This window comes from Narcine bancroftii, chromosome 11 (genome assembly GCF_036971445.1).
Source record: "Narcine bancroftii isolate sNarBan1 chromosome 11, sNarBan1.hap1, whole genome shotgun sequence".
NCBI lineage: Eukaryota > Metazoa > Chordata > Chondrichthyes > Torpediniformes > Narcinidae > Narcine > Narcine bancroftii.
In genome coordinates, this window is record NC_091479.1 from 69,796,436 (window position 1) to 69,823,900 (window position 27,465).

Below are 27,465 nucleotides of genomic sequence, written 5' to 3' on the forward strand. Positions count from 1 at the left end.
ACTGCTACAATGAGAGATTGAAGGTGTCTGTTAACACTCCAGCTTGTTGATTGGCACAGATTTTCTATACCCAGCCATGTACACCATCAGGGCATACATCTTGCAAGAGTTCACCCTCTTTTTGAATTTTTTTAAATTTTTCACACTATGAACCATATTAATCAAAATACACACAAACATTTCCCTCTTGAATATACACAGTGTCATTTTCTCCCCTTTTACCTCCTCCCTTCCCTCCCTCCTTCTCAACCCCTCTAAATCCATAAAATGTACAACACATGAACATGTACAATACAATAAACCCATTAAACAATGTCATCACACAATGAAAATAAACATGAAAATTGTGTCATCTATTGTTAAACACTGGGTCAGTTCATTTCATCTTCTTCTCATTCTATCATTTTAAGGGGTGGAGGTCCGCAGTAGGCCCTCTCTGTTGTTCCATGTACGGTTCCCAAATTTGTTCAAATAATGTGAATTTATTTTTAAATTTTATGTTATTTTTTCCAATGGAATACATTTATTAATTTCCATGTACCATTGCTGTACTCTCAGGCTCTCTTCTGATTTCCAAGTTGACATTATACATTTTTTTGCTACAGCTAAGGCTAGATAAAATAGGGGAGAAGGTACCAGAACATATACTTAATAAGTGGGATGAAAAACTGGTGCAATATAGAAGTTCACCAGTACTGCACCATCTGCTCAACATTTGGAGGAAGATTCACGTAGAAAGGAAAAAACAAATTACCAACTATCAAAATTACTATTGATGCAAAACCAACTAATCCCTTTCACAATAGATAACCTTTCCTTTAGGGAATGGGAAAGAAAAGGGATTAAAAGAATAGAAAATTGTTCTTTGGGACATAATTTATTATGATTTGAACAAATGAAGTTCAAATATGAAATAACTCACGGTGCAATATTTGCATACCACCAACTGAAAAAGGACAAATTGGGAAGCAGACTGAGGTTACCAGAAGGAAGCAGCTTTGAATATGTGATTACAGACACAATGAAAATTAAAAGATTTATAACGAACATGTACATCAAGCTGCAAGAGAAAGAAAATGATTAATAAGCTATAAACCCAAACAAAAGTGGGAAAAAGATTTAAACAAAGATAAAAAATGAAACATGGGAAAAGTTATGTTCTGGAACTATGAAGAATATAATAAACATGAGGTTATGCATGATACAGTATAATTGGTTACACTGGTTATATATCATGCCCCAAAAGTTTTTTTTTAAATGGGATCCAACTTCATCAGATAAATGTTTTCGCTGTAAGAAGGAAATGGGAACAACAGTACATGCAATTTGGGCATGTGAGAAAGTGAAAAAGTTTTGGGAAGATCTAAATCGGGTATTAAATAAAATCACAAAAAACAACATACCAAAAAAATCCAGAGATCTTTCTTCTAAGTAATATAAAAACTAAAGAATTGGGCCTCAAACTGGAGGAAGCGCAAAAATCCTCTTGAATGATGTTTTGACATCACCCTCAGAGACAGTTGTCACAGGGTCCTCAGCCTTTTCAGGGGTTCTAGTAGGCACTGTTCAGTGACTCTTCTCAAGATATTGAGCTTGTGGATCCGCTGCTGGAGTTGTTGTTGTACCTGCTTGAGCTGTTTAAAATCCCATGGAATTTTATATGAGAACAGAAGTTGCTATCCATATTCTCCAAAATGAACACAGACAGTGATTGTCATTTTGACCACTATTACAGGCCAAATATTTCTGGAGTTGGGTTACATTTCATTCTATTTGAGGATTTTTATTTTGGTTAATGTATCTTGTGCTATTCGTGTATGCATTTTAAAAGCATTGCTATTATATTTATTGTTTTCATAAGTGAAATGTATCACATATGTATTCCCAGCATAGAATCTAGTTCCCATATATTGCTACAGATATTGAAACTGAAAATAGCATGACTGAAGTTGCCTGTATCAGGTTAGGTAACAATTTTAAAATAAAGAAGATTCAATAAACAAATTTAAGGCAACATCTATAATTTAATGTTGCTGTTGTATTCCCAGATAAGGAAAGATCTGTTTGCCCTTTGATGCCTCCAAGAGATGCTTCTCCATCTATTTCAATACCTCCACTTTCGTCAAAGGTAAGCTGATATTGTTATATTTGCGTCATTTAACAATCCCTGTGAAATTATGAACTATGAAAAAAAATAAGTAATTTTGAAATCTCTTCAAATAATTTAATCCATTCAAAGTAATAAGCAGCCAAGGTAGGGGAATGCTCCTCTTGAAAATGTGGGTCATCAGGGAAGCCAGCAGTATCCCTGATGACTTCATCTGCGAGAAGTGCATCTAGCTGCAGCTCCTGACAAATCAAGTTGATGAATTGGAGCTGGAGTTGGATGAACTCTGGATCATTCAGGAGGATGATAGATAGATGTGATAGTGTCCCTGTAACTCCTAGGAGGCAGGACAGTCAAGAGAGGGAAAGGGAGCGGGTGTGCAGGGCACCCCTGTGGCCGTTGCCCTCAATAACAAGTATACCATTTTGGATACTGTTGGTGGGGGGGAATGGCTTACCAGGGACAAGGCACAGAGATCAGGTCTCTAGCACAGAGTCTGGTCCTGTGGCGAAAATGGGAGGAGAAGAAGCAAGCTGTAGTGATAGGGGATTCTATAGTTAGGGGGACAGATAGGAGGTTCAGTGGAGGAGATAGAGTATCCCAGATGGTATGTTGCCTCCCTAGTACCAGGGTTCGAGATATCTCAGATCGAGTTCTCAGGAGCGAGGGTGAGCACCCAGATGTCGTGGTCCATGTAGGGACCAATGACTTGGGTAGGAAGGGTGAGGAGGTCTTGCAAGGATAGTTCAGGGAGTTAGGCTCTAGGTTGAAGGACAAGTCCTCCAGGGTAGTGATATCAGAATTGCTATCTGTGCCATGTGCTAGTGAGGTTAGAAATAGGAGGATAATTCAGTTTAGCATGAGGCTAAAGACATGGTAAAGGAGGGAAGACTTCAGGTTTCTGGATCATTGGGCTCTCTTCCTGGGAAAATGGGATTTGTTCCAATGGGATGGTTTTCATTTGAACTGGAAGAGGACTAATATCCTTGCGGAAAGGTTTGCTGCTGCTGCTTCTGTGAGTTTAAACTAGATTTGCAGGGGGATGGGAACCAGAGTGCCAAAGCAAATAGTGGAGTGGAGGAGGGAGAGGATGATGTTAGAATTACATACTCCATTAGGAATCAACAGGTTAAATGTGGTGGAAATGTTCTCAGGTGCACATTTTTCAATGTAAGGAATTTTGTAGGAAAGAAAGACGAGGTTAGAGCATGGATTGGCACATGGAATTATGACATTATGGCCATTAGTTAAACTTGCTTGAAGGAGTGGAAGAACTGGCAGCTCAATATTCCAGGCGTGATAGAACTGTGGTGGGGGTGGAGGGGGGGGGGAGTGAAAGGGAGAGGAGAGGGATTGCTTGTCAAGGAAAATATCAAATCTGTGCTCAGGCAGGACAGTCCAGAGGGTTTGTCAACAGAGGTTGTATGGGTGGAGCTGAGGAAAGGTATGACTACATTCATGGGACTGTATTAAAGACTGCCCAATAGTCAACGAGAATTGGAGGAGCAAATCTACAGAGAGATAGCAGAAAGCTGCAGGAAACGTTAGGTTATGACAGTGGGAGATTTCAAACTTTCCACATATTGACTGGGTCTGTCATACTGTGAAAGGGCTGGATAGCTTGGAGTTTGTCAAGGAGTTTGTATTCAGGAAAGTTTTCTAAATCAAGATATAGAAGTACCAACGAGAGAGAGTGCAATACTGGATCTTCTATTGGGGAATGAGACAGGACAGGTGACACAAGTATGTATAGGGGTCCAGTGATCATAATATAATTTTCAAGTTAATTGTGAAGAAAGATAGTTCTGGGCCTTGAATTGAGTTTCAAAATTGGAGAAAGGCCAATTTTGAGGAAATGAGGAAGGATCGAGAATGCATGGATTGGGATAAATTATTTTCAGGCAAGGATATGAGGTAAATGAAGGACTTTCAAAGGTGAAATTTTGAGAGTATGGAGTTTGCATGTTCCTGTCAGGATCAAAGGCAAGGTTAGAATGCATAGGGAACCTTGGTTTTCGAGGAATATTGGGGATCTGGTACAGAAGAAGAGAGATGAATAACAGGTATGAGTAACATGGAGCAAATGAGGTACTTGAGTATAAAAAAAAAGCAAGAAAAGAAAAAATCAGGAAGGTTAAAAGAAGATGTAAGGTTGTTTTGGCAGATAATGTGAAGCAAAATCCCAATATTAAGAGCAAACGGATAGTAAGGGACAAAATTGGTTGGCTTTGTAAGGAGCCAAAGGAGATGGAAGAGGTCTTAAATGTTTTGATTTTCATCAGTATTCACTCAGAAAAAGTCATGGGAAATAAAGAAAACAAGCAGTGATGTCATGGAACCTATACAGATTAAAGAGGAGAAAGAGCTTGCTGTCTTAAAGTGAATAAGGGTCGATCAATCCCCAGGGACTGACAAGATATTCCCTCAGACTTTGAGGGAGGCTAGTGTAGAAATTGCAGGGGCTCTGGCAGAAATATTTAAAATGTCCTTAGCCACTGGTGTGGTGCCAGAGGATTGAGGGAAGCTCACATTGTTCTGTTGTTTAAAAAAAGGTTCCAAAAGTAACCCTGAAAATTATAGGCCAATGAATCTGGCATCAGTAGTAGGTAAATTATTGGACGGTGTTCTAAGAGGTCGGATATACAATTATTTGGATAGCTATGGACTGATGAGGGATAGTCAACATGGCTTTTTGTGTGGTAGGATATGACCAGGAAAGTTGACAAAGGAAAGGCTGTGGATGTTGTCTACGTGGACTTTAGTTGAAGGCCTTTGATAATGTCCTGTAAGGGATGTTAGTCAGGAAGGTTTAAATGCTAGGTATTCATGGTGAAGTAGTGAAATGGATTTGATAATTGCTGGACAAGAGAAGCCAGAGAGTAGTGGTGGATGATTGTTCCTCAGACTGGAGGCCTGTGACTAGTGGTGTGCCTCAGGGATCGGTGCTGGGACCATTGATGTTGTTCATCTATATCAGTGATCTGGATGATAATGTGGTAAATTGGATTAGCAAGTTTCCAGATGACACTAAGATTGGAGGTGTTAAAGACAGCGAAGAAGATTTTAAAGAAGGCGAAGAAGATTTTAAAGAAGGCGAAGAAGATTTTAAAGACGGCGAAGAAGATTTTAAAGACGGCGAAGAAGATTTTCAAAGCTTGCAGAGAGATCTGGACCAGTTGGAAAAATGGGCTTAAAAATGTCAGATGGAATTAAATGCAGACAAGTGTGAGGTTTTGCATTTTGGAAGGAGAAACCAAAAAAAGGACATACACAGTAAATGAGGACTGTGGTAAAAACAAAGGGATCTGGGACTACAGATGCATAATTCCCTGAAAGTGGCGTCACACGTGGATAGGGTTGTAAAGAGTGCTTTTGGCATATTGGCCTTCATAAATCAAAGTATTTAGTACAGGAGTTAGGGTGTTATGTTAAAGTTTTACAAGACATTGGTGAGGCCAAATTTGAAGTGTTGTGTGCAATTTTGTCATCAAAATACAGGAAAGATATCAATAAGATGAAAGAGTGCAGAAAAGATTTACAAGGATGTTGCCCAGACTTCAGAAACTGAGTTAAAGGGTAAGGTTAAACAGGTTAGGACTTTATTCCCTGGACAGTAGAAAAATGGGGGGAGATTTGATAGAGGTATTTAAAAATATGAGGGTGATAAACAGAGTAAATGTAGATAATCCAGAGGACATGGGTTAAGAGTGAAAGTGGAAAAGTTTAGGGGGAGCTTCTTCACACAGAGAGTGGTGGGGGTGTGGAATAAGCTTCCATCTGAAGTGGTGAATGCGGGCTAAATTTTAATATTTAAGAATTTGGACAGCTGCATGGATGGGACAGGTACATGAGGTATGGAGGTCAATGGACTGGGTGTAGGTCATGGGACAGGCAAAAAAAATGGTTTGACACAGACTACAAGGGCCAAAGGGGCCTGATTCTGTGCTGTGATGTTCTATGGTTCTATCCAAATTGCTCACTAAATGCTATTCTACAAGAGAAAATGGAAAAATGTTTTGCTCAACAATGGAGACTGTAGAGAAACACAAATGCTGGCAACTTGAGACAAATGATTGCTGGAAGAACTCTTGAAGTCAGACATCATCCATGGGTAGAAATAGTCAATGTTTCAGGTCAAAATTCTTTACCAAAACTGTGATGAAAAGTAAAAATTGCATTTTAAGGGAGAAAGAATATGGAGAGGGCCCAGAGTTAATAGGACAGATGATGTGGGAGATGAAGAGACAGAATAAGAAACAATGTGGGGGTTGGGCATGGAGAGAAAAAAAAGTTGAGTACAGAATTTGGTAAAAAGATGGAGTTGAGGAGAAACTAAAATTAGAAAACTCATTGTTGATGCTGTTAGGTTTAAGCCTGTCCAAGAGAATTATGTGTTGTTTCTCAAGTTTAAGTTAAACCTCACCCTGGCAGAGGAAGAATTCAAAGACAGACATGTTCCTCAAGGAACGGTTTACAGGAACTCAAATTTAGATCCATACACAGAATGTCAGTAAAGTGGTCACCCAATCTGCATTTAATTCCACCAATGTAGAGGAGGCCATACCAAGGACACCAAATGCTAGAGGTGCAGTTGAAGGATATGCATGTGAAGCTCTGCTTCACCTGAAAGGTCTATTTGTCACCCTGGATGAAGTGAATGATGAAATAGGAACAGGTTTGATGGTTACAACACAAATTGCCTAAGGGAGTAAAAGAGTGGGTGTGAAGAGGAGTGGACGAGAGACTTGACTGCAAAAAGTGGAGAAGGGAAGATGGGATTGCACTAAAGTTGGTGGAAGTATCGGAAGATACTGTGATGGATATGGAGGCAGGTGGGATGGAAAGTCAGAACTAATGGACTATTTTCTTCCTGGGGGAAGGTAGGTGAGGACAGTAGTACAAGAAGTAGAGGTGATTCTAGTGCAGGAGTGGGGGGGGGTGGGTGGAGTGGAGCTTATCCTGAGAACAGATGCAGTGGTGGACTTGTGAGAATGAAGATGTCCTGGAGTGGAGACAACCCAATCTAGGAAGCTGTGAGAGTCAGTGGATTCATTATTGATATTTGTGGAGAGGTATCAGAAAGTCCAGGTATATTTAAGGGCTGGTTGGAAATTGGCGCTGAATTTAATGAAATTGTCATATCTGCATGGGTACAGGAGGTAGCACTAATGCTGTCATTGGTGATGTATGGAAAGATTTGGAGAGGGGTTCCTGAGTACAGTTAGAATGCAGCCTTGTGCCATATACCTGACAAAATGGCTAGCATAGCAGGGGTCTAAAAGTATGCCCGGCTACATCCTGGATCTAGAGGAAATAAGAGGAGTCAAGAAATCATCAAAGAGAAGGACAAGTTCCACCAAGTGGAGGAGAATGTTAGTCAATCAGGACAAAATGGCTTAGTTCAATAAAGAAGCTGTCGGCCCTGAGGACTTCCTGATAGAGAACAGAAGTGTAAAGGGATTGTATTTGCATGGAGAAGATAAAGTGGTGAGGGATAGAGAATCTGAATTCTTCAAAGAGGCGGAGAGTGGGAATGGTGTCCCGGATGTAGGTGGGAAAGAACTGGACAAAGGGTAACAAGACGGTGTTGAGGTGTGAGGAGATAAGTTTGGTGGGGCAGCATCAGGCAGAAATAATGTCCACCAAGGTAGTTCCATTAATGATTTTTGGGAAGGAGATAGAAGCAGGTGGTGCAGAATTGGGGAACTATCAGGTTGGCGCTGGTGGTGGGAAGATCACCTGAAGTGATGAGGTCCATAATGGACTGGGAGATGATATTGTGGTTGGTGGGGTCTTGGTCCAGGGGAATTGTCTGAGATCGAGTGTCTGGCCTCATCAGTGTAGCGGTTAATACGCCAGACCCACATCTGCATCTTCCTTGTCTATGAGTTTGATAGAGACAGTGAAGATTGACAGAGAGCAGTGCATTTGGGGGAGTAACTGATGATAGAGTGGATGAGTGGGGTACAGATGTCCAGACAGTTAATGGCCTCTTGGCAATTAGAGATGAAAAGATTAAGAGGAGGAAGCTTACTTGGAGGATGGTGCCCAAATCATTTGACTCTCCAGGCAAAATACAAGGTGTTCTTCCTTCACTTTGCATTGGAGGCAGTGGAGAAGACCAGGGCAGATGGGTCAGCTTGGGAATGGAATGGGGAATTAAAATGGCATGCAACTGGGAGCTTAGGATCCTGAGCTCCTGATTGCATGCCATTGCAGAGTGTAGATTCTCTGTGAAATTGTCCACAAGTCTGTGTTTGCTATTACCCTTGATATTTTCTCCAGCTGTTACACCTCCTCCCTCACCTCAATAGGTTTTCCTCGTGAGACAAAGATTTAGGTACCCCTTCTCTAACCTCATAATTTTGCCTCCTTACATTGGTGAGACAAAACCTGACTTGGATACAGTTTCACAAAGCATCTGATCACCCACTTAACTCTGTAACTCATCTTTTTCCATCTGAACCATTTTTCTTGTCTCTTTCCCTTTGCCAATCTATTGACCCTGTTCGTCATGTTTTACTTCTGTCTGCTTCATTTATCCCAGATGGGAACCCTGTCCAATACCTCCCATCCTGTCTTTATTACACTTGCTTCTCTTGTAAGCATATAATTACAGCATGGAAACAGGCCATCTTGGCCCTTCTAGTCCTCACTGAACCAAGCATTCTCCTTTAGTCTCACCTACCTGCACCTTGCCCATAACCCTCCATTTCCCTCCCATCCATATACTTACACCATTTTTCCTTAAATGACAAAATCAACCCTGCCACCACTATTTCTTTTGGAAGCTCATTCCATACAGTCACCACTCTCCAAGTGAAGAAGTTCCCCCTCATGTTACTTCACCAATGACTTTTCCCCTTAACTCATAACCTCTTGTTTCAACCTCTCCTACCATCAAGAGAAAAAACTTATCCATATCAACTCTGTCTATCCCTGTCATAATCTTAAATACCTTCATCAAATCCCCCTAATCTGCTCAATCTTTCTTTGTAATCTAGATTCTGAAACCCAGGTAACTTTGCAAATCTTCTCCGCACCCTCTCTACTTTGTTGATATCCTTCCTATAATTCGATGACCAGAACTGGACACAGTATTCCAAATTTGGCCTCACCAATGCCTTGAACAGTCTCAACGTCACCTCCCAACTCTTGAATTCTATGCTTTGATTTAAAGGCCAACATACTAAAAGCCTTCTTCACCACCCTATCCACATGAGATTCTACCTTCAGGGAATGATGAACCATTATTCCTCGATCTTTCTGCTCCACTGCATTCCTCAGTGCCCTCCCATTTACTCCATATGCCCTGTTTTGATTATTCCTTCCAAAATGAATCTCTTCACACTTCTCAGCGTTAAACTCCATCTGCCACCTTTCAGCCCACTCTTCTAAGCCGTCCGAATCCCTCTGCAATCTTTGAAAACCTTCTTCATTATCCATAATTCCACCTATTTTAGTATCATCCACATATTTACTAATTCCAATTTACCGCCCCATCATCCAGATCATTAATGCAAATGACAAACAGCAAGGGACCCAGTACAGACCCCTGAGGCACACCACTTGTTACTGGCCTCCAGCCTGACAAACTTTTATCCACTACGACTCTCTGGCATCTCCCTTCCAGTCACTGTTGAATCCATTTGACTATCTCAAACTTAATACCTAGCGCATGAACCTTCTTAACTAACCTTCCATGCGGAACCTTATCGAAGGCCTGACTGAAGTCCATATAGACAACATCCACTGCTTTCCCTTCATCGACATTCCTAGTCACCTCTTCAAAAAAAATCAACGATTGGTCAAACATGACATACCACGTACAAACCCGTGATGAGTGTTCCTTATAGATCCTGTCTCTCCAGATACTTATATATTATCTCTAAGAACGCTTTCCATTAATTTGTCTACCACAGTCATCAAATTTACAGGCCTATAATTGGTAGGCTTGCTCCTTGAACCCTTTTTAAACAACGGAACCACATGTACAGTACGCCAATCCTCCGGCACTATGCCCATCTCTAATGACATTTAAAAGATCATTGTCAGCCGCTGCTATTTCCTCACTAACTCCTCTCAAGGTCCTGGGGAAAATCTCGTCGGGACCTTGAGACATCCACCTTTATATACTTCAGAAACTCCATTACTTCATCTTTCTTAATCACTACAGTTTCCATAATTACCCTCTTTGCTTCCTTTACCTGGCATAATTCAATATCCTTCTCCTTGGAGAATACCAAAGAAAAGAAATTGTTCAAGATCTCCCTCATCTCTTTTGGCTGCACACACAGTAGTCCACTCTGATTCTCTAATGGACCAATTTTATCCCTCTCTCTCCTTTTGCTATTACCATATTTATAGAAACCTCTTGGATTTATTTTTATCCTCATACTTTCTTTTAGCTTTTCTAATTTATTTCTTAAGATTCTTTTCACATCTCTTCATGCATCTCCTTTATTCCTTGTTTCTTATTGTAGGCCTCCCTCATTTTTCGAACAAAGTTTCCATTATACCTTGAAAACCCTGGCTCTCTCAAAATTTTGACCCTGCCTTTTGTCCTGACAGGAACATAAAGATTTTGTACCCTCAAAATTTCACCTTTAAAAGACCTCCATTTCTCTACTACATCCTTCCCATAAAACAGATTGTCCAAATCCACTTCTTGTAAATCCTTTCTCATCTCCTCAAATCTAGCTTTTCCCCACTCAAGCCTCAATCTTAGGTTTTGACTTATCCATTTCCATAATTACATTGAAGCTAATGGCACTATGATCGTTGGACCCAAAGTGCTCCCCAACACATATCTCCGTCACCTGACCTCTCTCATTCCCCAACAGTAGATCCAACACTGCCCCTTCTCTAGACGGTACCTCTACATATTGCTGTAAAAAAAAAACTACCCTGCACACATTTTACAAATTCCATTTCATCCATCCCTTTCACAGAATGGGTTTCCCAATCTATATTTGGAAAATTAAAATCTCCCACTATCATAACCCTGTGTTTATTACAAATATCTGTTATCTCCCTACAAATTTGCTCCTCTAGTTCTCGCTCCCATTAGGTGGTCTATAGTACACCCCTATAAGTGTGACTACCCCTTTCCCATTCCTCAATTCAACCCATACAGCCTCTCTGGACAAGCCCTCCAATCTATTCCTACCTAAGCACTGCTGTAACATTTTCCCTGACAAACAATGCCACACTACCCCCTCTTACCCCTCCAATTCTATCACACCTAAAGCAATGAAATCCAGGAATATTTAGCTGCCAATCACATCCCTCCCGCAACCATGTTTCACTAATCGCTACCAAGTCATGCTGTCCAGTGTCTATTCACACCCTCAGCTCATCCACCTTCCTTACAATCCTCCTAGCATTAAAGTATATGCATTTCAGAGATTTCCCACTACTTATTCTCTGTTTGCCCTTACCTTTACGAACAACTCTATTATGTTATTTTTATATCATCTCCCCTCCAACTTCGTATAGAGCATCTTCCTTCTCTATTGCCTACCTATTCACCCCCAAACTTTGTCTACAAGCTTTCTATGTTTGCAATCTAACCTTCTTGCTGTTCTCCTTCACTTTGTTCCCTCCCCACCCCCTCCCCCAACCATTCTAGTTTAAAGTCTCCTGAGTAGCCTTAGCAAATGTCCCTGCCAGGATCCTGCTCCCCTTGAATTCAAGTGCAACCTGTCCGTTCTGTACAGGTCCCACCTTCCCCAAAAAAGGTCCCAATGATACAGAAACTTGAATCCCTGCCCCGTGCTCCATCCCTTTAGCCACGCATTCATCCTCCACCTCATTCTATTCCTGCTCTCACGTTGCGTGGCACAGGCAGTAATCCTGAGATTACTCCCTTTGCAGTCCTTTTCAGCTCTCTACCTAACTCCTTGTACTCACTTTTCAGGACCTCTTCTCTCTTCCTCCCTACATTGTTGGTACCTATATGTACCATAACCTCTGGCTCAGCTCCCTCCCACTTTAGGATATTTTGGACACGAGCAGCAACATCCCAGATATGGACCCTGGCACCAGGGAGGCAAACCACCATCTGGTTCTCCTTACTGTGTCCACAGAATCCCCAATCTTGCCTCCTAACTATTGAGTCCCCTATGACTATTGCCCTCCTCTTCCTTTTCCTGCTGAGCCACAGAGGCCGACCCTGTGCCAGAGATACAGCCACTATTGCTTTTCCCAGCTAGGCTGTTTTCCCCCCCACCCACACCTATTCCAACAGTACTCAAAGAGGAGTACCTGCTATTGAGGGTTACAGCCACAGGGGTCCTCTCTAGCACCTTACTCTTCCCCTTCCCTCTCCACTTGTCCTCCTCCCGCGGCCCTGGTGTGACCACCTGGCTGTAACTCTTATCTATGACTTCCTAATTTTCCCTGACCAGGGCAAGATCATGGAGTTGCAGCTCCAGTTCCCTAACATGGTCCCTGAGAAGCCTCAGCTCAGCACACCTGGCACAGACATGGACATCTGGTAGGCTAGAAGACTTCAGGACCTCCCACATCTGACACTGAGAACAGCAAACTGCCTTCGCACCCATTCTTTTTCTCTCTCTCCTTCTTCAAATGCAAAGGAAACAATGCTGCTGCTGGACCTGCTAAATTTCTCTCTTAGATTACATTTGGCTTCAGATTCCAGCATCTGCTGTCTCCTCTGTATCTCCAGTATTAACCCATGTTTAACCCTGCAGGAGGTTGGTTACATTTTGAATTATTTTGTTGTTAATTATTTGGCTACCTTCCTAAATTCTACATTTTTTTTTAAATTATCTGCCTTCACTCAGACAGTACTGAAATATTTGTAATTTGGAGGAGGTCATTTATAAGCCTCCTTCATTCATTTGACAGAAAGCATGCAGGAAATAAAAACCTAACTCCCAAGAACCATTAATAACGCATATTTTGGTACATAGAGTGGGAAGGGAGAAACACCAAACATAATTGAAATTGTAAATTCAGAAATAATATACATACTTTTTTTTCATAGAGTGCAAATTTTGATAAAGGCAGCAAAACCTCTGATAACTTGGATAAAGAAATTATAAATGACATGTGTCCTGAACAGCAGCAAATTCCAGAATTGGAAATAACTGAACGTGATACAGGTGTAAGTATATCAATATTTAACTATCCACGAAAGAGTTTGAGCTTTTGTTCAGCTGTCTTGGGTTAATTATATAAACTTGTATACATGTTGGCGGGCCAACTGATTCTTCAGGAAGAAGTTACAGAAGTCTGAAGTTCAGGCACCTCTAGGTTCAAGAACAATTTTTTTATTCCAATGGTTACCAGGCTCTTGAATCTCACCTTGCTATCCCAATCATAAACTACTCCAGACAACAAAAAGACTGATCAGCACTAATGAAGCACACTTTTTTTAATTGCATTATCTGTAACTGTGAATATTTACAATATATAATTTATAATTATTATCTCTTTTTGTGCTGGGTTATTTAGTGTGTACTATTGGAGTTTTGTTTTAGTACCTATTTGACTGTGGCAAGTGAGAATTTGGTGCCTATGTACATTATACTTGTGTGCATGACAGTTATTTTCATTATCATGAGTGAAGCAAGAAAATCTGCTGAAGTTGTGTTGGTAGTAAATTCACAAAAGTGCTGGAAAAACTTGGCAGGTCCTGAGGCATCTATAGGAGGCTAAAATATATAAGCAACATTTCGGGCCTGATCCCTTCATCATGGTATGAGCAAAAAGCAGGCAGATGCCTGAATAAAAAGGTAGGGGGAGGAGGGAAGAAGGGGCAGGCGGAGGAACACAGGCCAAGAGGAGGGCAGGAGAGAAAAGCTGAGAATTGATTGTGAGAGGGGGTAGCTCAGTGAATGCAGAGCTGGAAGAAAGGAGGCAGAAGGATAGGGAAAGAGGGAGAGAGAAGGGGAGAGGAGCAAGAGGAAAGGAGGTATAGTGTTGGGGAATAAGATGGGGGGGGGGGGTTTGGAGGTGGGAGCACTAACAGAAACTGGAGAAAACGATGTTAATGCCATCTGGTTTAAGGGTGTCCAGATGGAATATAAGGTTTCATTCCTACAATTGGTGGGTGGTCTCAGTTGGATCATGGACAGACATATTGGTATGGGAATATCCCTTCTTTACAGTGGGCAGAGCAAGGATGCTCAATGAATTGATTTCTCAGCCCATGTTTGGTCTCTCCAATCCGGAGGAGGCCAAAGTGGGAGCATTGGATGCAGTACATGACCCCTACAGATTCACAAGTATTATTGTCATCTCTTCATTGTTCTAAGCAGCTTGTATTTTATTTCTTCCTCTTACTTAAAGGTATTGGGTACTAACTTCTCAGCTCATCTTTATCATCAAGATTTCTTCGCTTAATCTTTATGAACAATTGATTCATCCTCTGTGATTGCAGCCTGCACTGAAAATTCCAATCTTATCTTTAGTCTGTTCAATTTCTTGTCTTGTAATTGTTGACTGTTTTATTATTAACCTTCCTGTCTCAAGCCATGGTTGACGAATGGTGGAGCAGGCCCATTGGTCTGTTATATTGCATGTTCTTAACCAGAACTATTCACTTGACTCCCCATATTCAGCCTCACTCTCAAATTGTTCATCAGTTGGATGATCTTTGACATCATCTCCTTTAGCACCCATAGCAAATGCTCATCAAAAATGTATGACACATAGGAAAGGAAGGAGACCATTGAGTCCATTGTCAGTTGATAGAATGTAACTAGTCAGATCTCATTTTCTTACATTAGATCCATACCCTTGAAGGGCACAACTTTTGAGTCTCATGTTCTCTGTACTATTTAAATGTGATGATAGTTTCTGCCTCGCTCTCAGAATAAAAATTTATTGTTATAAACGTCACAAAATTCATTGTTTAGCGACAGCATTAAAGTGCAAATATTTCTATAAACCACATTTCAAAAATAAATAAAAGTGTGCAATAAATAGATAAAGTCAGGTAGTGTTTGTGGTTCATTATTCATTCAGAAATCTGATGACGTGGGGAAGAAACTGTCCTTGTGCTGCTGAGTGCTCATCCTTTTTTTTTAAATTTTTTATTTTTCACACCATACTGAGTCCATTCTTTTCTTTCCTTCTCCTTCCATCAACTTAGGTATTGTTTGTCCCCGGTAGGTTTTCGCTATTGTATTTAATGTAAGGCTCCTATACTTGTTCGAATATTTCAATATTATTTCTTAACCTATATGTTATTTTTTCTAATGGAATACATTTATTCATTTAAATTTAGTAGTTTCACCCTTTTAATTTGGTTATGTATTCCATTAATATTTAAAGTCATATAGTTCAGCGTAGCCCTTTTATATTTTGTGTATCTTCTCTTTCCGTTTTTCCATCATTACCTTTCCTCCTTTTCCATTTCTGTTTTTTTATTTTCAACTCTTTATAAGACTACATTCCTCCAACATCCAACATTTTCCTTATTCTCCTATTTCTATCTTCTTTATCCCCAATCTCCCCTTCCCCTCCTGAGTTGTCCTTTATCCCTTGTCGGACAACCACATCTCCCCTCTCCATTTGGATTTGCGAATCCACTCGCAAGCGTCAACTGATTTTGCAGTGACCGCTATTTCCCCCCACCCAGCCCCCCCAGAAAAGATTTCACTTTTCATATGTCACAAAGGTCACTCTTTTAATTCCCTCCTTATTCTCTCTATTCCATTACCTTCCCTTATTAATTCTTGTCTATACTATCTATATTTTCCTCTAAGTACAGATACATTCACGTATGCACATTGTCTCTATTCACTCTTATACCTCTTTACCCGCATACATATCAATCGTGATCATTTTTACTCTCATTACCCGTCTTCATCCCTCAGTCTATTTTTGTCTTTACCCACATACATATCAATCGTGATCATTTTTACTCTCATTACCCGTCTTCCTCCCTCAGTCTATTTTTGTAATTGTTCTGCAAATTTTCGTGCTTCTTCTGGATCCGAGAATAGTCTGTTTTGTTGTCCTGGAATAAATATTTTCAATACCGCTGGATGCTTTAGTATAAATTTATACCCTTTCTTCCATAAAATCGCCTTTGCTGTATTGAACTCTTTTCTCTTCTTTAGGAGTTCAAAACTTATATCTGGATAAATGAAGATTTTTTTGCCCGTTATACTCCAGTGGTTTGTTGCCCTCTCTTACTTTTTCCATTGTCTTCTCCAGTACCTTTTCTCTTGTAGTATATCTTAGGAATTTTACTACAATAGATCTTGGTTTTTGTTGTGGTTGTGGTTTAGAGGCCAATACTCTATGTGCCCTTTCTATTTCCATTTCTTGCTGTAGTTCTGGACATCCTAGGGTCTTAGGGATCCAATCTTTTATAAACTCTCTCATATTCTTGCCTTCTTCATCTTCCTTAAGGCCCACTATCTTTATGTTATTTCTTCTGTTATAATTTTCCATTGTATCTATTTTTTGAGCTAGTAGTTCTTGTGTCTCTTTAGTTTTTTTATTAGATTCCTCCAATTTCTTTTTTAAGTCTTCTACCTCCATTTCTGCTGCTACTGCCCGCTCTTCCATCTTGTCCATTTTCTTTCCCATTTCTGTTAAGGTCATATCTATTTTATTCATTTTCTCTTCTGTGTTGTTTATTCTTTTTCTTAAATCATTAAATTCCTGTGTTTGCCATTCTTTAAATGACTCCATGTATCCCTTAATAAGAGAAAGTACCTCCTTTATCTTGCCTTTCTTTTCTTCTTCTATTTCACTGTACTCTTCCTCTTCCTCTTCTTCTTCCTCTGGGTTGGCCATCTGTTGTTTCTTTGTTGCCCTTTCCTTCTCTTCTTTCTTGTTTCTATTGTCTTCTGTGGTCTCTTCTTGCTGCAGGTGTTCTGCAGCTGTCGTTGCCGGCTGTGGAGATCGACTCCCCAGCTGGTCCCCCCTCCCGTCGGTGTGTTTTTTTTCATGCGCGGTTGCGCACTTTTACTCGGCTCAGCGAGCCATTTTTGTAGTCCATTATTTACCGACCTGAGGGAGCGGGTTTCTCTCTCCGCAGCGGGCCTCTTCGGACAGGTAAGGCCTTCACCTTTTTCCTCCGTTGTCTTCTCTTCCTCTCTTCTTACCGTTGATTTTGATTTTTCTTTTTTTGTCGCCATCTTCTTTCCACCTTTATACTCACTTTTCTGTAACTTTTATTTCTGTGCCTTTGTGTTTTCCTTTGTTTTTCCCGACTTTTCTGGAGAGGGCTGGAGTTCACCGTCCGGCCACTACTCCATCACGTGACTCCTCCCGCTGAGTGCTCATCTTCAGGCTCCTGTAGTTTTTTTCCTGATAGTAGCAGAATGAAGAGGTCATAGCCTGGGTGTTAGAGATTCTGAAGGATAGACACTGCCTCTTGTAGATATCCTCAATGGAGGGAAGACAGGTGCTCGTGATGACACAGGCCAAGTTAACAACCCTGTGGAGTTTTTTTCCCCTGTCCTGACCATTGGCACCTCCATTCCAGTCAGTGATGTAACCTAACTCTTCACGATACACCTGTAGAAATTTTCAAGTCTTTCAGATTCAGATTTCAGATTTGCTGTGAGGGTACATATTTCAAATTTATTATCAGAGGACATGCATGACATCAGATACAACCCCAAGATTTCTTTTTCCTGCGGGCATGGCAGAATTACCCCCAGTTGATAGTGCAAAAATAAACACTTTACAGTATAAACAAATAAAAGAACTGTAAAAAGATAACAAATTTAAACAAACTGCAATACAGAGAGAACAAAGAAAATCAATCAAGAAAGTGCACAAGTAAGAGTCCTTAAATGAGTCTGATTGACTTTGTCATTGAGGATTCTGATCATGACTGGTAGCAACTATACCTGAACTTGGTGGTGTGAGCCTTTAATAGTTGTTCCTGCCCTCTGATGGCAGCGTTCCCTGTAGATGTACTCAATAGTGAGAAGGGTTTTGTCTGTGATGTCCTAGGCTGTGTCCACTTACTTTTGGAGGGCTTTACACTCAGGGGTACTGGTGTTCCCATACCAAACCATGATGCAGCTGGTCAGCACACTTTCCACCACAGTTCTGTTTAAATTTTCTAGGGTTTCTGGTGCCATTACCAAACCTCCACAAATTCCTGAGGAAGTTGAGGCGTTGACATGCTTTCTTCACTGTGTTGGGTCCACAAAAGATCCTCCAAGATAGTGACTCCCAAGAACTTAAATTTGCTTATCCTCTCCACCTCTGATTCCCCCAATGATCACTGGATTGTAAATCTCTGGCTTTCCTGAAGACAACAATCAGCTCCCTAATTTTGGTGACATTGAGTGCAAGGTTGTTGTTGATGCACCACTCAGCCAAGTTTTCAATCTCCATCCTGTATGCTCACTCATCTCCTTCCTTTATGCAGCCCACTACCCTGGTATCGTTGGCAAATTTGTAGATGGTATTATTGTCCTACCAAGCTACACAGTTGTAGATATAAATTGAGTAGAGCAGGGGGCTAAGTATACAGCCCTGTGGTTCTCTGTACTGATGGAGATTGTGGAGGAGAAGTTCTTGGCAATCTTGTGGTCTGGAGGTGAGGAAATCCATGATTCAATTACACAGTGGGATGTTAACTCCCAGGTCTTGGAGTTTGCTGATTAGCTTTGAGGGGATGATGATGTTAAATGCCAAACTGTAGTTGATAAAGACCATCCTTCCTGTCCAGGTGTTCCAGGGCTTTGTGTAGAACCAGTGAGTTAGCATCTGCCTTAGACCTGTTTCAATGATAGGCGAACTAAATGGATCCATGTCACCTCTCAGACAAGAGCTGATCTGCTTCATCACCAGCCTTTTAAAACACTTCATCACTGTTGATGCAAGTGCTACTGGTTGATGATCGTTAAGGCAGATCACGGCACTCTTCTTGGACATTGGTATAATTGATGCCTATTTGAAACAGGTGGGTATCATGCCCTGCTGGAGTGAGATATTGAAGATATCAGTGAATACCTTAGTAAGTTGATCAGCACGGATGTTTAATACTCAGCCAGGTACTCCATCTGGGCCAGATGCTTTCCTCTGATTCACTCTTCTGAAGGCACAAACATGTCATCCTCCGATACGGACAAGATGGGATCAGCATGAGATGTGGAGTGCGGAGGGGTGGTTCTTCACTGTTATTGTCATCAAACTGCGCATAGAAGGCGTTGAGCTCCTCTGGAAGAGAAGCTTTGCCATCAGCTACTTTACCAGATTTGGTTTTGTAGCAGGGTTATGGCATTTGGGCCCTGCCACAGCTGCTAGATGTCCTTTGTTGTTTCCATTTTCATCTGGAATCTCCACTTTCGCCCAGGATATAGCTTTCCACAGGTCATACCTGCTCCTGCTGTACCAATCTGGATCTCTGGACTTGAATGTCTGTGATCTGGTTCTCAGCAGGTTCCAGATTTCATTGTTCATCCAGGGCTTCTGTTTGGGGAAAACCCTGAATAATATAACACTTATCCACTGCTGTTTTGATAAACCTTGGTGTACTCTTTCAGATTCTTAGAAGAGTTCTAAGAACACTGCCCAATCCGCTGACTTGAGGAAATCCTGTAACCGTTCTTCAGCTTCTTGCAGCCACTTTCTAGCTGTCTTGACTTCTGGAGCCTCTCTCTTTTTAGGCTCTGAAGGCAGAAGGAGTATAGCCAGGTAATCAGACTTGTCAAAGTATGAAATTGGGAAAGAACAGTTGGCCTTCTTTATCTTGGTATAGCAGTGATCAAGTGTACAGGGACCTCTGGTTCAGTAGATTACATGCTGGTGTTAGTTAGGCAGGGTTTTCTTGGCACAGGCCTGGTTAAAGTCGCTGACTAAGATTTGTCGTGTTTCGGGCAGGGCCATCTCTTGTTTACTGACCACATCATGCAGAGCTCCATGAGTACCTGCTTGTAATCAACATCAGGAAGGATGTAAACTCTGGTGAGAATCACAGATGTAAACCCTTGAGGTAGACAGAAGAGTCTTTATTTAATCGAGATTTGCTCTAAGACAATAGAGCAGGAGGTCGACATACATCCAATGTCCATGCACCACCCAGTGTTAATGAAAAACCCACACCACCACCTCTCCCTTTTCCAGAATCCGAGTTCCGATCCAGACTATGGAAGGTGAAACCGTCTCATCGGATAGTGGTGTCTGGTATGTTTTCCGTTGGCCAGGTCTTGGTGCAGCAAATAACAGATTTGTCTGTCTTGTGTCTGGTGGTGGAGTAGCCTTGCCCTCTGGTCATCGATTTTATTCTCCAGTGACTGGACTTCAAGTCTCTGCCTTGCAGCCATTCTGTTTCTGCAGCAGTTGTTTCCTTGGAGATTTGAAGATCTTTGATTGTGTTTAGCAGTTGTTTGCTTGTTTTTTTAAAAAAAACACCAGCTGATTTTAAGGAATGCAGCTGCTGTGGTGAGTATTTTAATAGTTTGTAATGCATATTTTTGTGGGTTTTGTGCAGGTGTTTACTGCAACCTGCAGAAAGTCGCCATTTGTCAGCCCCTCAAGATTTTAAACACTTAAATTTCCTCTCATCTTCGTCTGTTCAAATGAAAATATCTGAAGCTTGTACAATCTCTCCAAAGATCCATAGTTTTTTGGACTTGGAAATGTTTTTTTTAAAGCTTCTGTGCATTTACTGCAGTTAAATCATACCTGTAATGTATCCAGAACATTATACAGAACTCGAGCTGTGATCTTAATAAAGTTTTATGCAGTTGTAGCTCAAACCCCTCTCCTTTGACTAATCTTTGACTAAATTATTCTATCTCTCTTTTTAATGCCTCATTGATGTGTCCTAATTGGTGTCCTGTCCACACCACTTCATTTCCTGACATTTATTATATATTCCTTTATCTTATTGCACCTCCCCATATGCATTACTTAATTTAATTTTGCCATTGTTTACTTTGAAAACAGAGGACAATCATAACTGCTTTGCAAGTTTACTATTTCCAAGTTTAACCTTCAGTGCTCACTTTTTGCCTGGCCTTCCATTCATCTCTTATTGACAAATAAAGTTATTAAGAGAATGAAGAGATGTGGGATAGAAGGTGTTGAGTAAACCATCAGTATCTTGATGAATGCTGGAGAAGACTGAAGGGGCCATTCTTAAGTAGTTGGTTCCTCATTTTGATTTTTATGCTCTTTATCCCTACGAAATTAATCAATAACGTGTATTGTTCCTGTTTCTCCTATGCAGTATTGATGTGAAATTCTGCTCCCTTCAGCAGAATTTATATTATTGTATCTATGTTGCACTGGAAAGTCTGGAACTGCAGAATTATTCAAAAGAATAGACTGTTCTTTTTATTATCATAAAGCCACACAGTAAATGCTGGAGGAACTCGGCCAGTCTCGCAAGCCCAAAAGATTGGTTAAGACATCTTTACCTCCTATAGATGCTGCAAGACCAGCTGAGTTCCTCCAGCATTTACTGTGTGCTTTCACTACAATCACAGTGGACCTCAGTGTTTCACTCCATCAATTAGCACTTCAGTATATTCATGTTTATTTGCTGACAAGGTGATCAGTTAGCTTTTGTGTGCATGCTTTAACCACACTTTGCTCTTCCTTTCTCCTACTTTTAATCTCATTATCACTGCTCTATTCAGCTGCTACTTTGTTGTTAATGGTAAGTTTCCTCCAGTAAAAGTTAGACCTTAGGACAAGAAAAAAAACTCTAGAGGGTTGTTAACTCAGCCTGCAACATCATAGACACCAGACTTCACTCTATCGAGGACATCTACAAGATTCGATGTCTTAAAAAAGCAGCCTCTATCCTCAAAGATCCCCACCACCCAGGCCATCCGCTCTTCATTCTGCTACCATCAGGAAAAAGGTACAGGAACCTAAAGACGAGCACTTAGCAGCACAAAGACAGATTCTTCCCCACTGCCATCAGACTCCTGAATAATCAATGAACACTGTGTTACTTTTGTGCACTTTTTAAAAATTTATTGTTGTAAGGTGGCTTATATGAATCTTTTCACTATGAAACTGCCGCAAAATACTGAATTTCGTGACTTCTTCATGACAATAAATTCTGATTCTGTTTCTTTTGCTTTATTAAATTCTCTACTCCTTTTCTGTCCATTTTATTCCACTCTACATTTGCTCATTCCAGATTTGCAGTGTAAATCTTTAAATCTTGTTCCACCCAGAGCTAGCTATTATGACATTCATTTGCAAGACAGTTTCATTCCATATCTATCATTAACTATATGTTAATGTCAAGCATGAATAGTTTATTTAATTTCTGTTTTTTCCAAATATCCTGTCCAGCTTCCCCATGTAGTCCATAAAAATCTTCCCATCCTGTAACATTCTCTTGAATTTAGTCTCCAATGAGATCAGATCCTTTCAAGCTGCTATAAACTTGCATTTCTTTTCCATCCCCTTTGGTTCTGAGTTTTTTTTTCTTTTTGCCTTTGCTTCACCATTACTGATGGAACCACTGGCTTGAACTTCCCCTCTTTGCTTTTAAAAATGTGATAGAGTTAGCATCTCTTCAGTTCTCAACATCTCCAAAAACTGCAAATGTTGGAAATATGAACGAAAAACAGATAATGCTAGTGGTACTCAACAATATTTCTCAACTAATAACTCTTAGGTTCTCAGTGATCACTGTTACAGATTCTTTGTTGAATTAAAGTTGCCCTACAAATGCCAATATTTGGGATCTTTAAAATCATGCCATTCTGATTTTTTTTTTGTTATTTCAATTCATATTATTTGCTTCACAACTGAGCAAACCATAAATTATTGTTAACACAGATTAGTGTGGAAGGGTAGATTGTGTAGATCCTGGGGGAACTGGCCAAGTAAATAGAGAATTGGTTTGATGGAATTAGTCAGGAGGAAGTGGTGGAAAGTTGTTTTTTTTTTAAATTGGAGGCCTTTGTGCTGCAGGAATAACACCAAAATTGGTGGTACATTTGTCAGTGAAGAAGGTTATCAAAGATTACAACAGGATCCTGATGAAATGGGAAATTGGACCTAGGAATTGGACCTGTAATTTAACTCCAAGATGTGCGTAGAGTAGCACCTTGGGATGCAAGTATATCGTTCCATTAAAATGGCTGTGCAGCTCAACAGGGTGGTGAAGAAAGCATTTAACACACTTGCTTTCACTGGTCAGTGCATAGAGTACAGGAATTGGGGCATCATGTTACAATTAAGCAAGACATTGGTGAGATAACACTTGGATAATTGTGTACAACTCTGGATTCCCAACTGTAGAAAAGATGTCACTTTGCTAGAAATGGTATTGAAAAGATTCAAGAGAACAGGACTGAGATTGGAGGGATTGAGTTAAAAAGAGATTGAATGGTTTCCCTGTAGAGCAGAAGAGGCTGAAAGGTGTCCTTCTAGAAGTGAACAACATCATGAGGGGCACAATAAAGTAAATAGTCAAATACTTTTTCCTAGGGTAGGCCAGAAGGTAAGAGGGAAGAGATTTGTAAAGGATCTGAGGGCACCATTTATGCACAGGGTGGTAAGTACAGTATATGGAACAAGTTGCCAGCAAAAATTTTAGAGGTTGGTACAATTGGAATATTTTGAGGAGTGTATGGATAGTAAAATTTTAGAGCATAAATCAATTCAAGGTTTTTAACTGCAAATCTTGGCATTGTGATCAGATAAAAAGCCAATGTCAGTTCTGTGATATAATTTCTCTGTGTCCTTTCTGACTGGATAATTGAACTCCTTTAAATTGTTTGATTTTTCTTACTCCTGCTGCCAGTACTCCTGGCTATTAATGTATCATGTGTAGTACATATAATCACTTTTTAAAAAATTTGTGGGTAATTAAATGTTGTTTGGATTTCAGGTTTTTACAGATTTTTGGTGATTTATCTTTATTTACAAGAATAAATAAACTGTATACATAAAGAAAGTACTATCTGATAACAATCTCAATTCACTCTTAAATATGTTAAATCAGTTTTCCAGTGATGTCCAATGTTACAGCATTGGTGCATTCATGCACATAGCCCAAGCTAAAGTAGTCTCACTGTTTTCCAAAAATTACTCACAGCTGATGTGAATCTACTGCATCTTTCCATTTATTTACCTTCCATCAAGTACACCAAGTAGGTAAACTTGATTAATTGTTTCATAATTCCATGTTCCATAATTAATCCTTTTGAGTTGCCTTCAATATTTTATTGGATTTTCATTTCTAGCTAATATGTGCTCTTCATATAGTTTGTCACGTACAAATAAAACTTCGAGGCACTACATAACATTTTACTTTTCTGATTTTAGGATGCGATTCAAATGTTATTACCAGATAAATTGGATAAGCTGGAAATGAATGCACTGGGTCCTCTTGACATTATAGAACTGAGTCAAACAGATCATCGCACTAGAAAAATTGCTGAAAAGACCAAGGAAATTGAAGAGGTCAGTTTGTATGAAAGTTTGCGCTGTGACGCTGGTGCAAAACACTGAATTTTGTGACTTGTTCACGACAATAAATTCTGATTCTGAAAATGAATATAGACAAAGGGTATGCAAATTGCTTGCATTCACAATATAATGAACAATTAAATACTTCAAATATCTCAATAGATTTTATTTACGAAATGAAATAAATTAACACAGCAAACCACTTGAGCCTTTCATTAAATGAAATATTTTTAGCTGTTGGCATGGGATATCTTGCTGAGAATATAAAGCACAAATTACTTCCCCAAAAGACTGATCTTAATTCAATTTTGACACCTGCAGTTGATATATTTATGATATAGAATATAAATTACATTCTTTCCACTCTTTAAAAAAAATATTTTATTGAAATTAATATCAGCAATTTCTGCTCTGGTGAAAACTATCCTCATTTTGCTGCTATGAGATCAAACTGAAATGAATTCTCTGGATTATAACTTGCAACAATTTAGGAACACTGCACTAGTCATTATAAAAATGGCAAGGCATCAATGTAAATATGAATTTAAATAAAATTACTACCATTAACCTGTTGCATTCAAATCTGATATTACAACAATGAATAGGCCTGGGGCAGAATGTACCATGTGACCAGGATGATGGTGGTGAACTCTCTCAGCAGGTAGAATGGGCGGCACTTGATCGCCAGATGTTCCAGGTTGGGAGAGCAGGACTGGGACATAACTGTCACATTTATGCATGATGATGAATTGATGATGACACAAACACGGCTGCTTTTGGCTTTCCTGACGCTGCTCCGGTCAGGTGAAGGAGGGTGTAAAGTTTAAAATTTTGTGTTTTGATTCTTAGTTAATTTTGTGCCTGTCTCTTTAAGAGAACTATTGTTTGCAGTATTACCATTGTGACTATGTTGTAATATCCGCCCAGGCTAATGCTTGCTCATTCTACAAGATGTAAATGAAGCGTGAGCACAAGAAATTTTTCTTTGAATTGTGCATCTGTTTAAAAATTGTGTATCTCTTTAAATACTTTTTTGTATCTCTTTTAAAGCTTTTTATCATTTGTATCTTCATATACTTTTTATATCTCTATCTAACAGTAAATACTTTATTTATCATTATGAAAGTTTTAATGCCAAGCTATGCAAAATGTTTATCCATTTTATCAACAAATTAAAACTACATAAAGTTACAGCCACAGAGCTTGATTTGTTGGGTTAAAGAGATCGAAATTCAGAATATCGTAGCTCACACTATGGAAGATCATACTTTGAAGTTAGAATAAGGAAAGTGTAGACTATAGAGGGAGTTGCCCACAGGCTGTAGTGCCATGTCTGGAATGTCCACGTTTAACCATGTGTCTGTAAAGCACATCACAAAGCACTCCCTGATGTCTCTCTGATGTTGAAGTCTGGCTTGGTTCATCAAAGGGCCTTTTGGGTGACCTGAACACCCCAGTGTAAAGCCAAATAATCTCCCCACTTGTGGCTAAAGACATACTCATCTGAATGCAGCAGAAGTGCCTCAGAGGCGCCGACACCAACCCTCCTACAGGAGGGATAATCGGGGGAGTGCCACACTCTGCCAATGCACCTGAATGTACAGCCGCTGGAGCCCTACCTGGGGGCAGGCTGATGATTCCATCAGCCGGTGACCCAACTCCCTGCTGCTTGACAGTACCCCGCTGCCTGACACCACCCCCCACCCCACTACCTGACAGACCCTGCCCCAATGGGGGGGGGGGGGGGGGGGGTCGGCGGGTGCCGTCGAGGCAGAGGTGGCTGGGGGAGGGAGGCAGGGGCAGCCAGCAGGGGATGTCGGTGGGTGGCCGCTGCAGGGTGTCACAGTCCAGATGGCTGCTCCTGCACCAAGGCCACTCTCTGCTACTCAAAATGCAGCTGGAACTTTTTTGGGAAACACAGCGTTGCCACCTGCAAGGGGAATTATGGGTAAGGGTAGATGGCCATTTTTTATGCCACATAAAAATGATAGGTAGTGGTGCTGTGGCACCAGGTGCCCCGCCTCCATCAGATCAAGAGGCACTAATAGGCACCTCTGGATATGAATAGGCCCTTTCAGGTGGACCAGGCAATGGTGCAAGCAGCCTTTCAGGGCTGCCATCTGAAAGGTGAGTCCACAACTTAAAATCTGTTCCTGCCACTGCCCTCAAGGCAGAAAGTCCTCAAGTTTGTTCTCCAAGGATTCTACATTGGCCAGGAGGATGGTAGTTACATGCAGTAACAAACCAACCATAAGGACATGTGTGAATGAGTTGGCAATAGTGAAGTTCTTTTCAGATGTGTAGCTAAATTAAGCTTTCCATACATTCATCACTTTTCCATTAGAATAAAAATACTGACATTCAAAGAAGGGAGAAGCATTCCCACAACTTATTTTGAATGTTCCATGTTTACTCAGATGTGAATTTTTTGTACCAGCATTGATTCTTTTTAATAATTAATTTCATCTAGTTAAATTTGATCTCCTTGTATCTCTAGTTTACTATTTTATTTTCACTTTATTCACAGCACATTAAAATAGACATTGAAACACAATATAACAATTTCCTGTTAATTATATTAAAAATCTAAAATATTGCTACTTTTTATGCTAACTTTTTATGCTAACATTTCTATGTTTACACATTTATTGTTGTAAATGAGGTTTTCAATGTTTTATAGAAAAATATATCCACATTAATTATCATCCAGATCTCCAGATTGCTCACAGTTCAGCTTAGCTTTGGATCACTTTTGTGTCGCTTTCTAACCAATGCAATGAGTTGAAAAATGTAGGTAATAGCAATCATGTTCAAATGCTGAGCTCAACCAGAGCAGTTATTGTTGCTTGTGAATGTCCTTGTCCAGGTCAATTACTTTATTTGAAAGAAAGTATTTAATCTTTTAGATATGTTTGATGTAAACCATTTTTTTCAAATTATATAAAATCTTACTTGGTACTGCA

General features: G+C 40.2%; 1 protein-coding gene across 6 annotated transcripts in view; it reads left to right on the forward strand.

The window, feature by feature from the left end:
- pphln1 (periphilin 1) overlaps window positions 1-27,465 on the forward strand; it is a 141,678-nt gene that overhangs the window by 101,202 nt on the left and 13,011 nt on the right. For all 6 annotated transcript variants that reach the window (XM_069903306.1, XM_069903303.1, XM_069903307.1 and 3 more), the window contains 3 exons: window positions 2,049-2,128; window positions 13,119-13,238; window positions 24,359-24,496. In XM_069903306.1, the coding sequence (XP_069759407.1) occupies window positions 2,049-2,128; window positions 13,119-13,238; window positions 24,359-24,496 (338 nt within the window). The remainder of the gene's footprint in view (window positions 1-2,048; window positions 2,129-13,118; window positions 13,239-24,358; window positions 24,497-27,465) is intronic.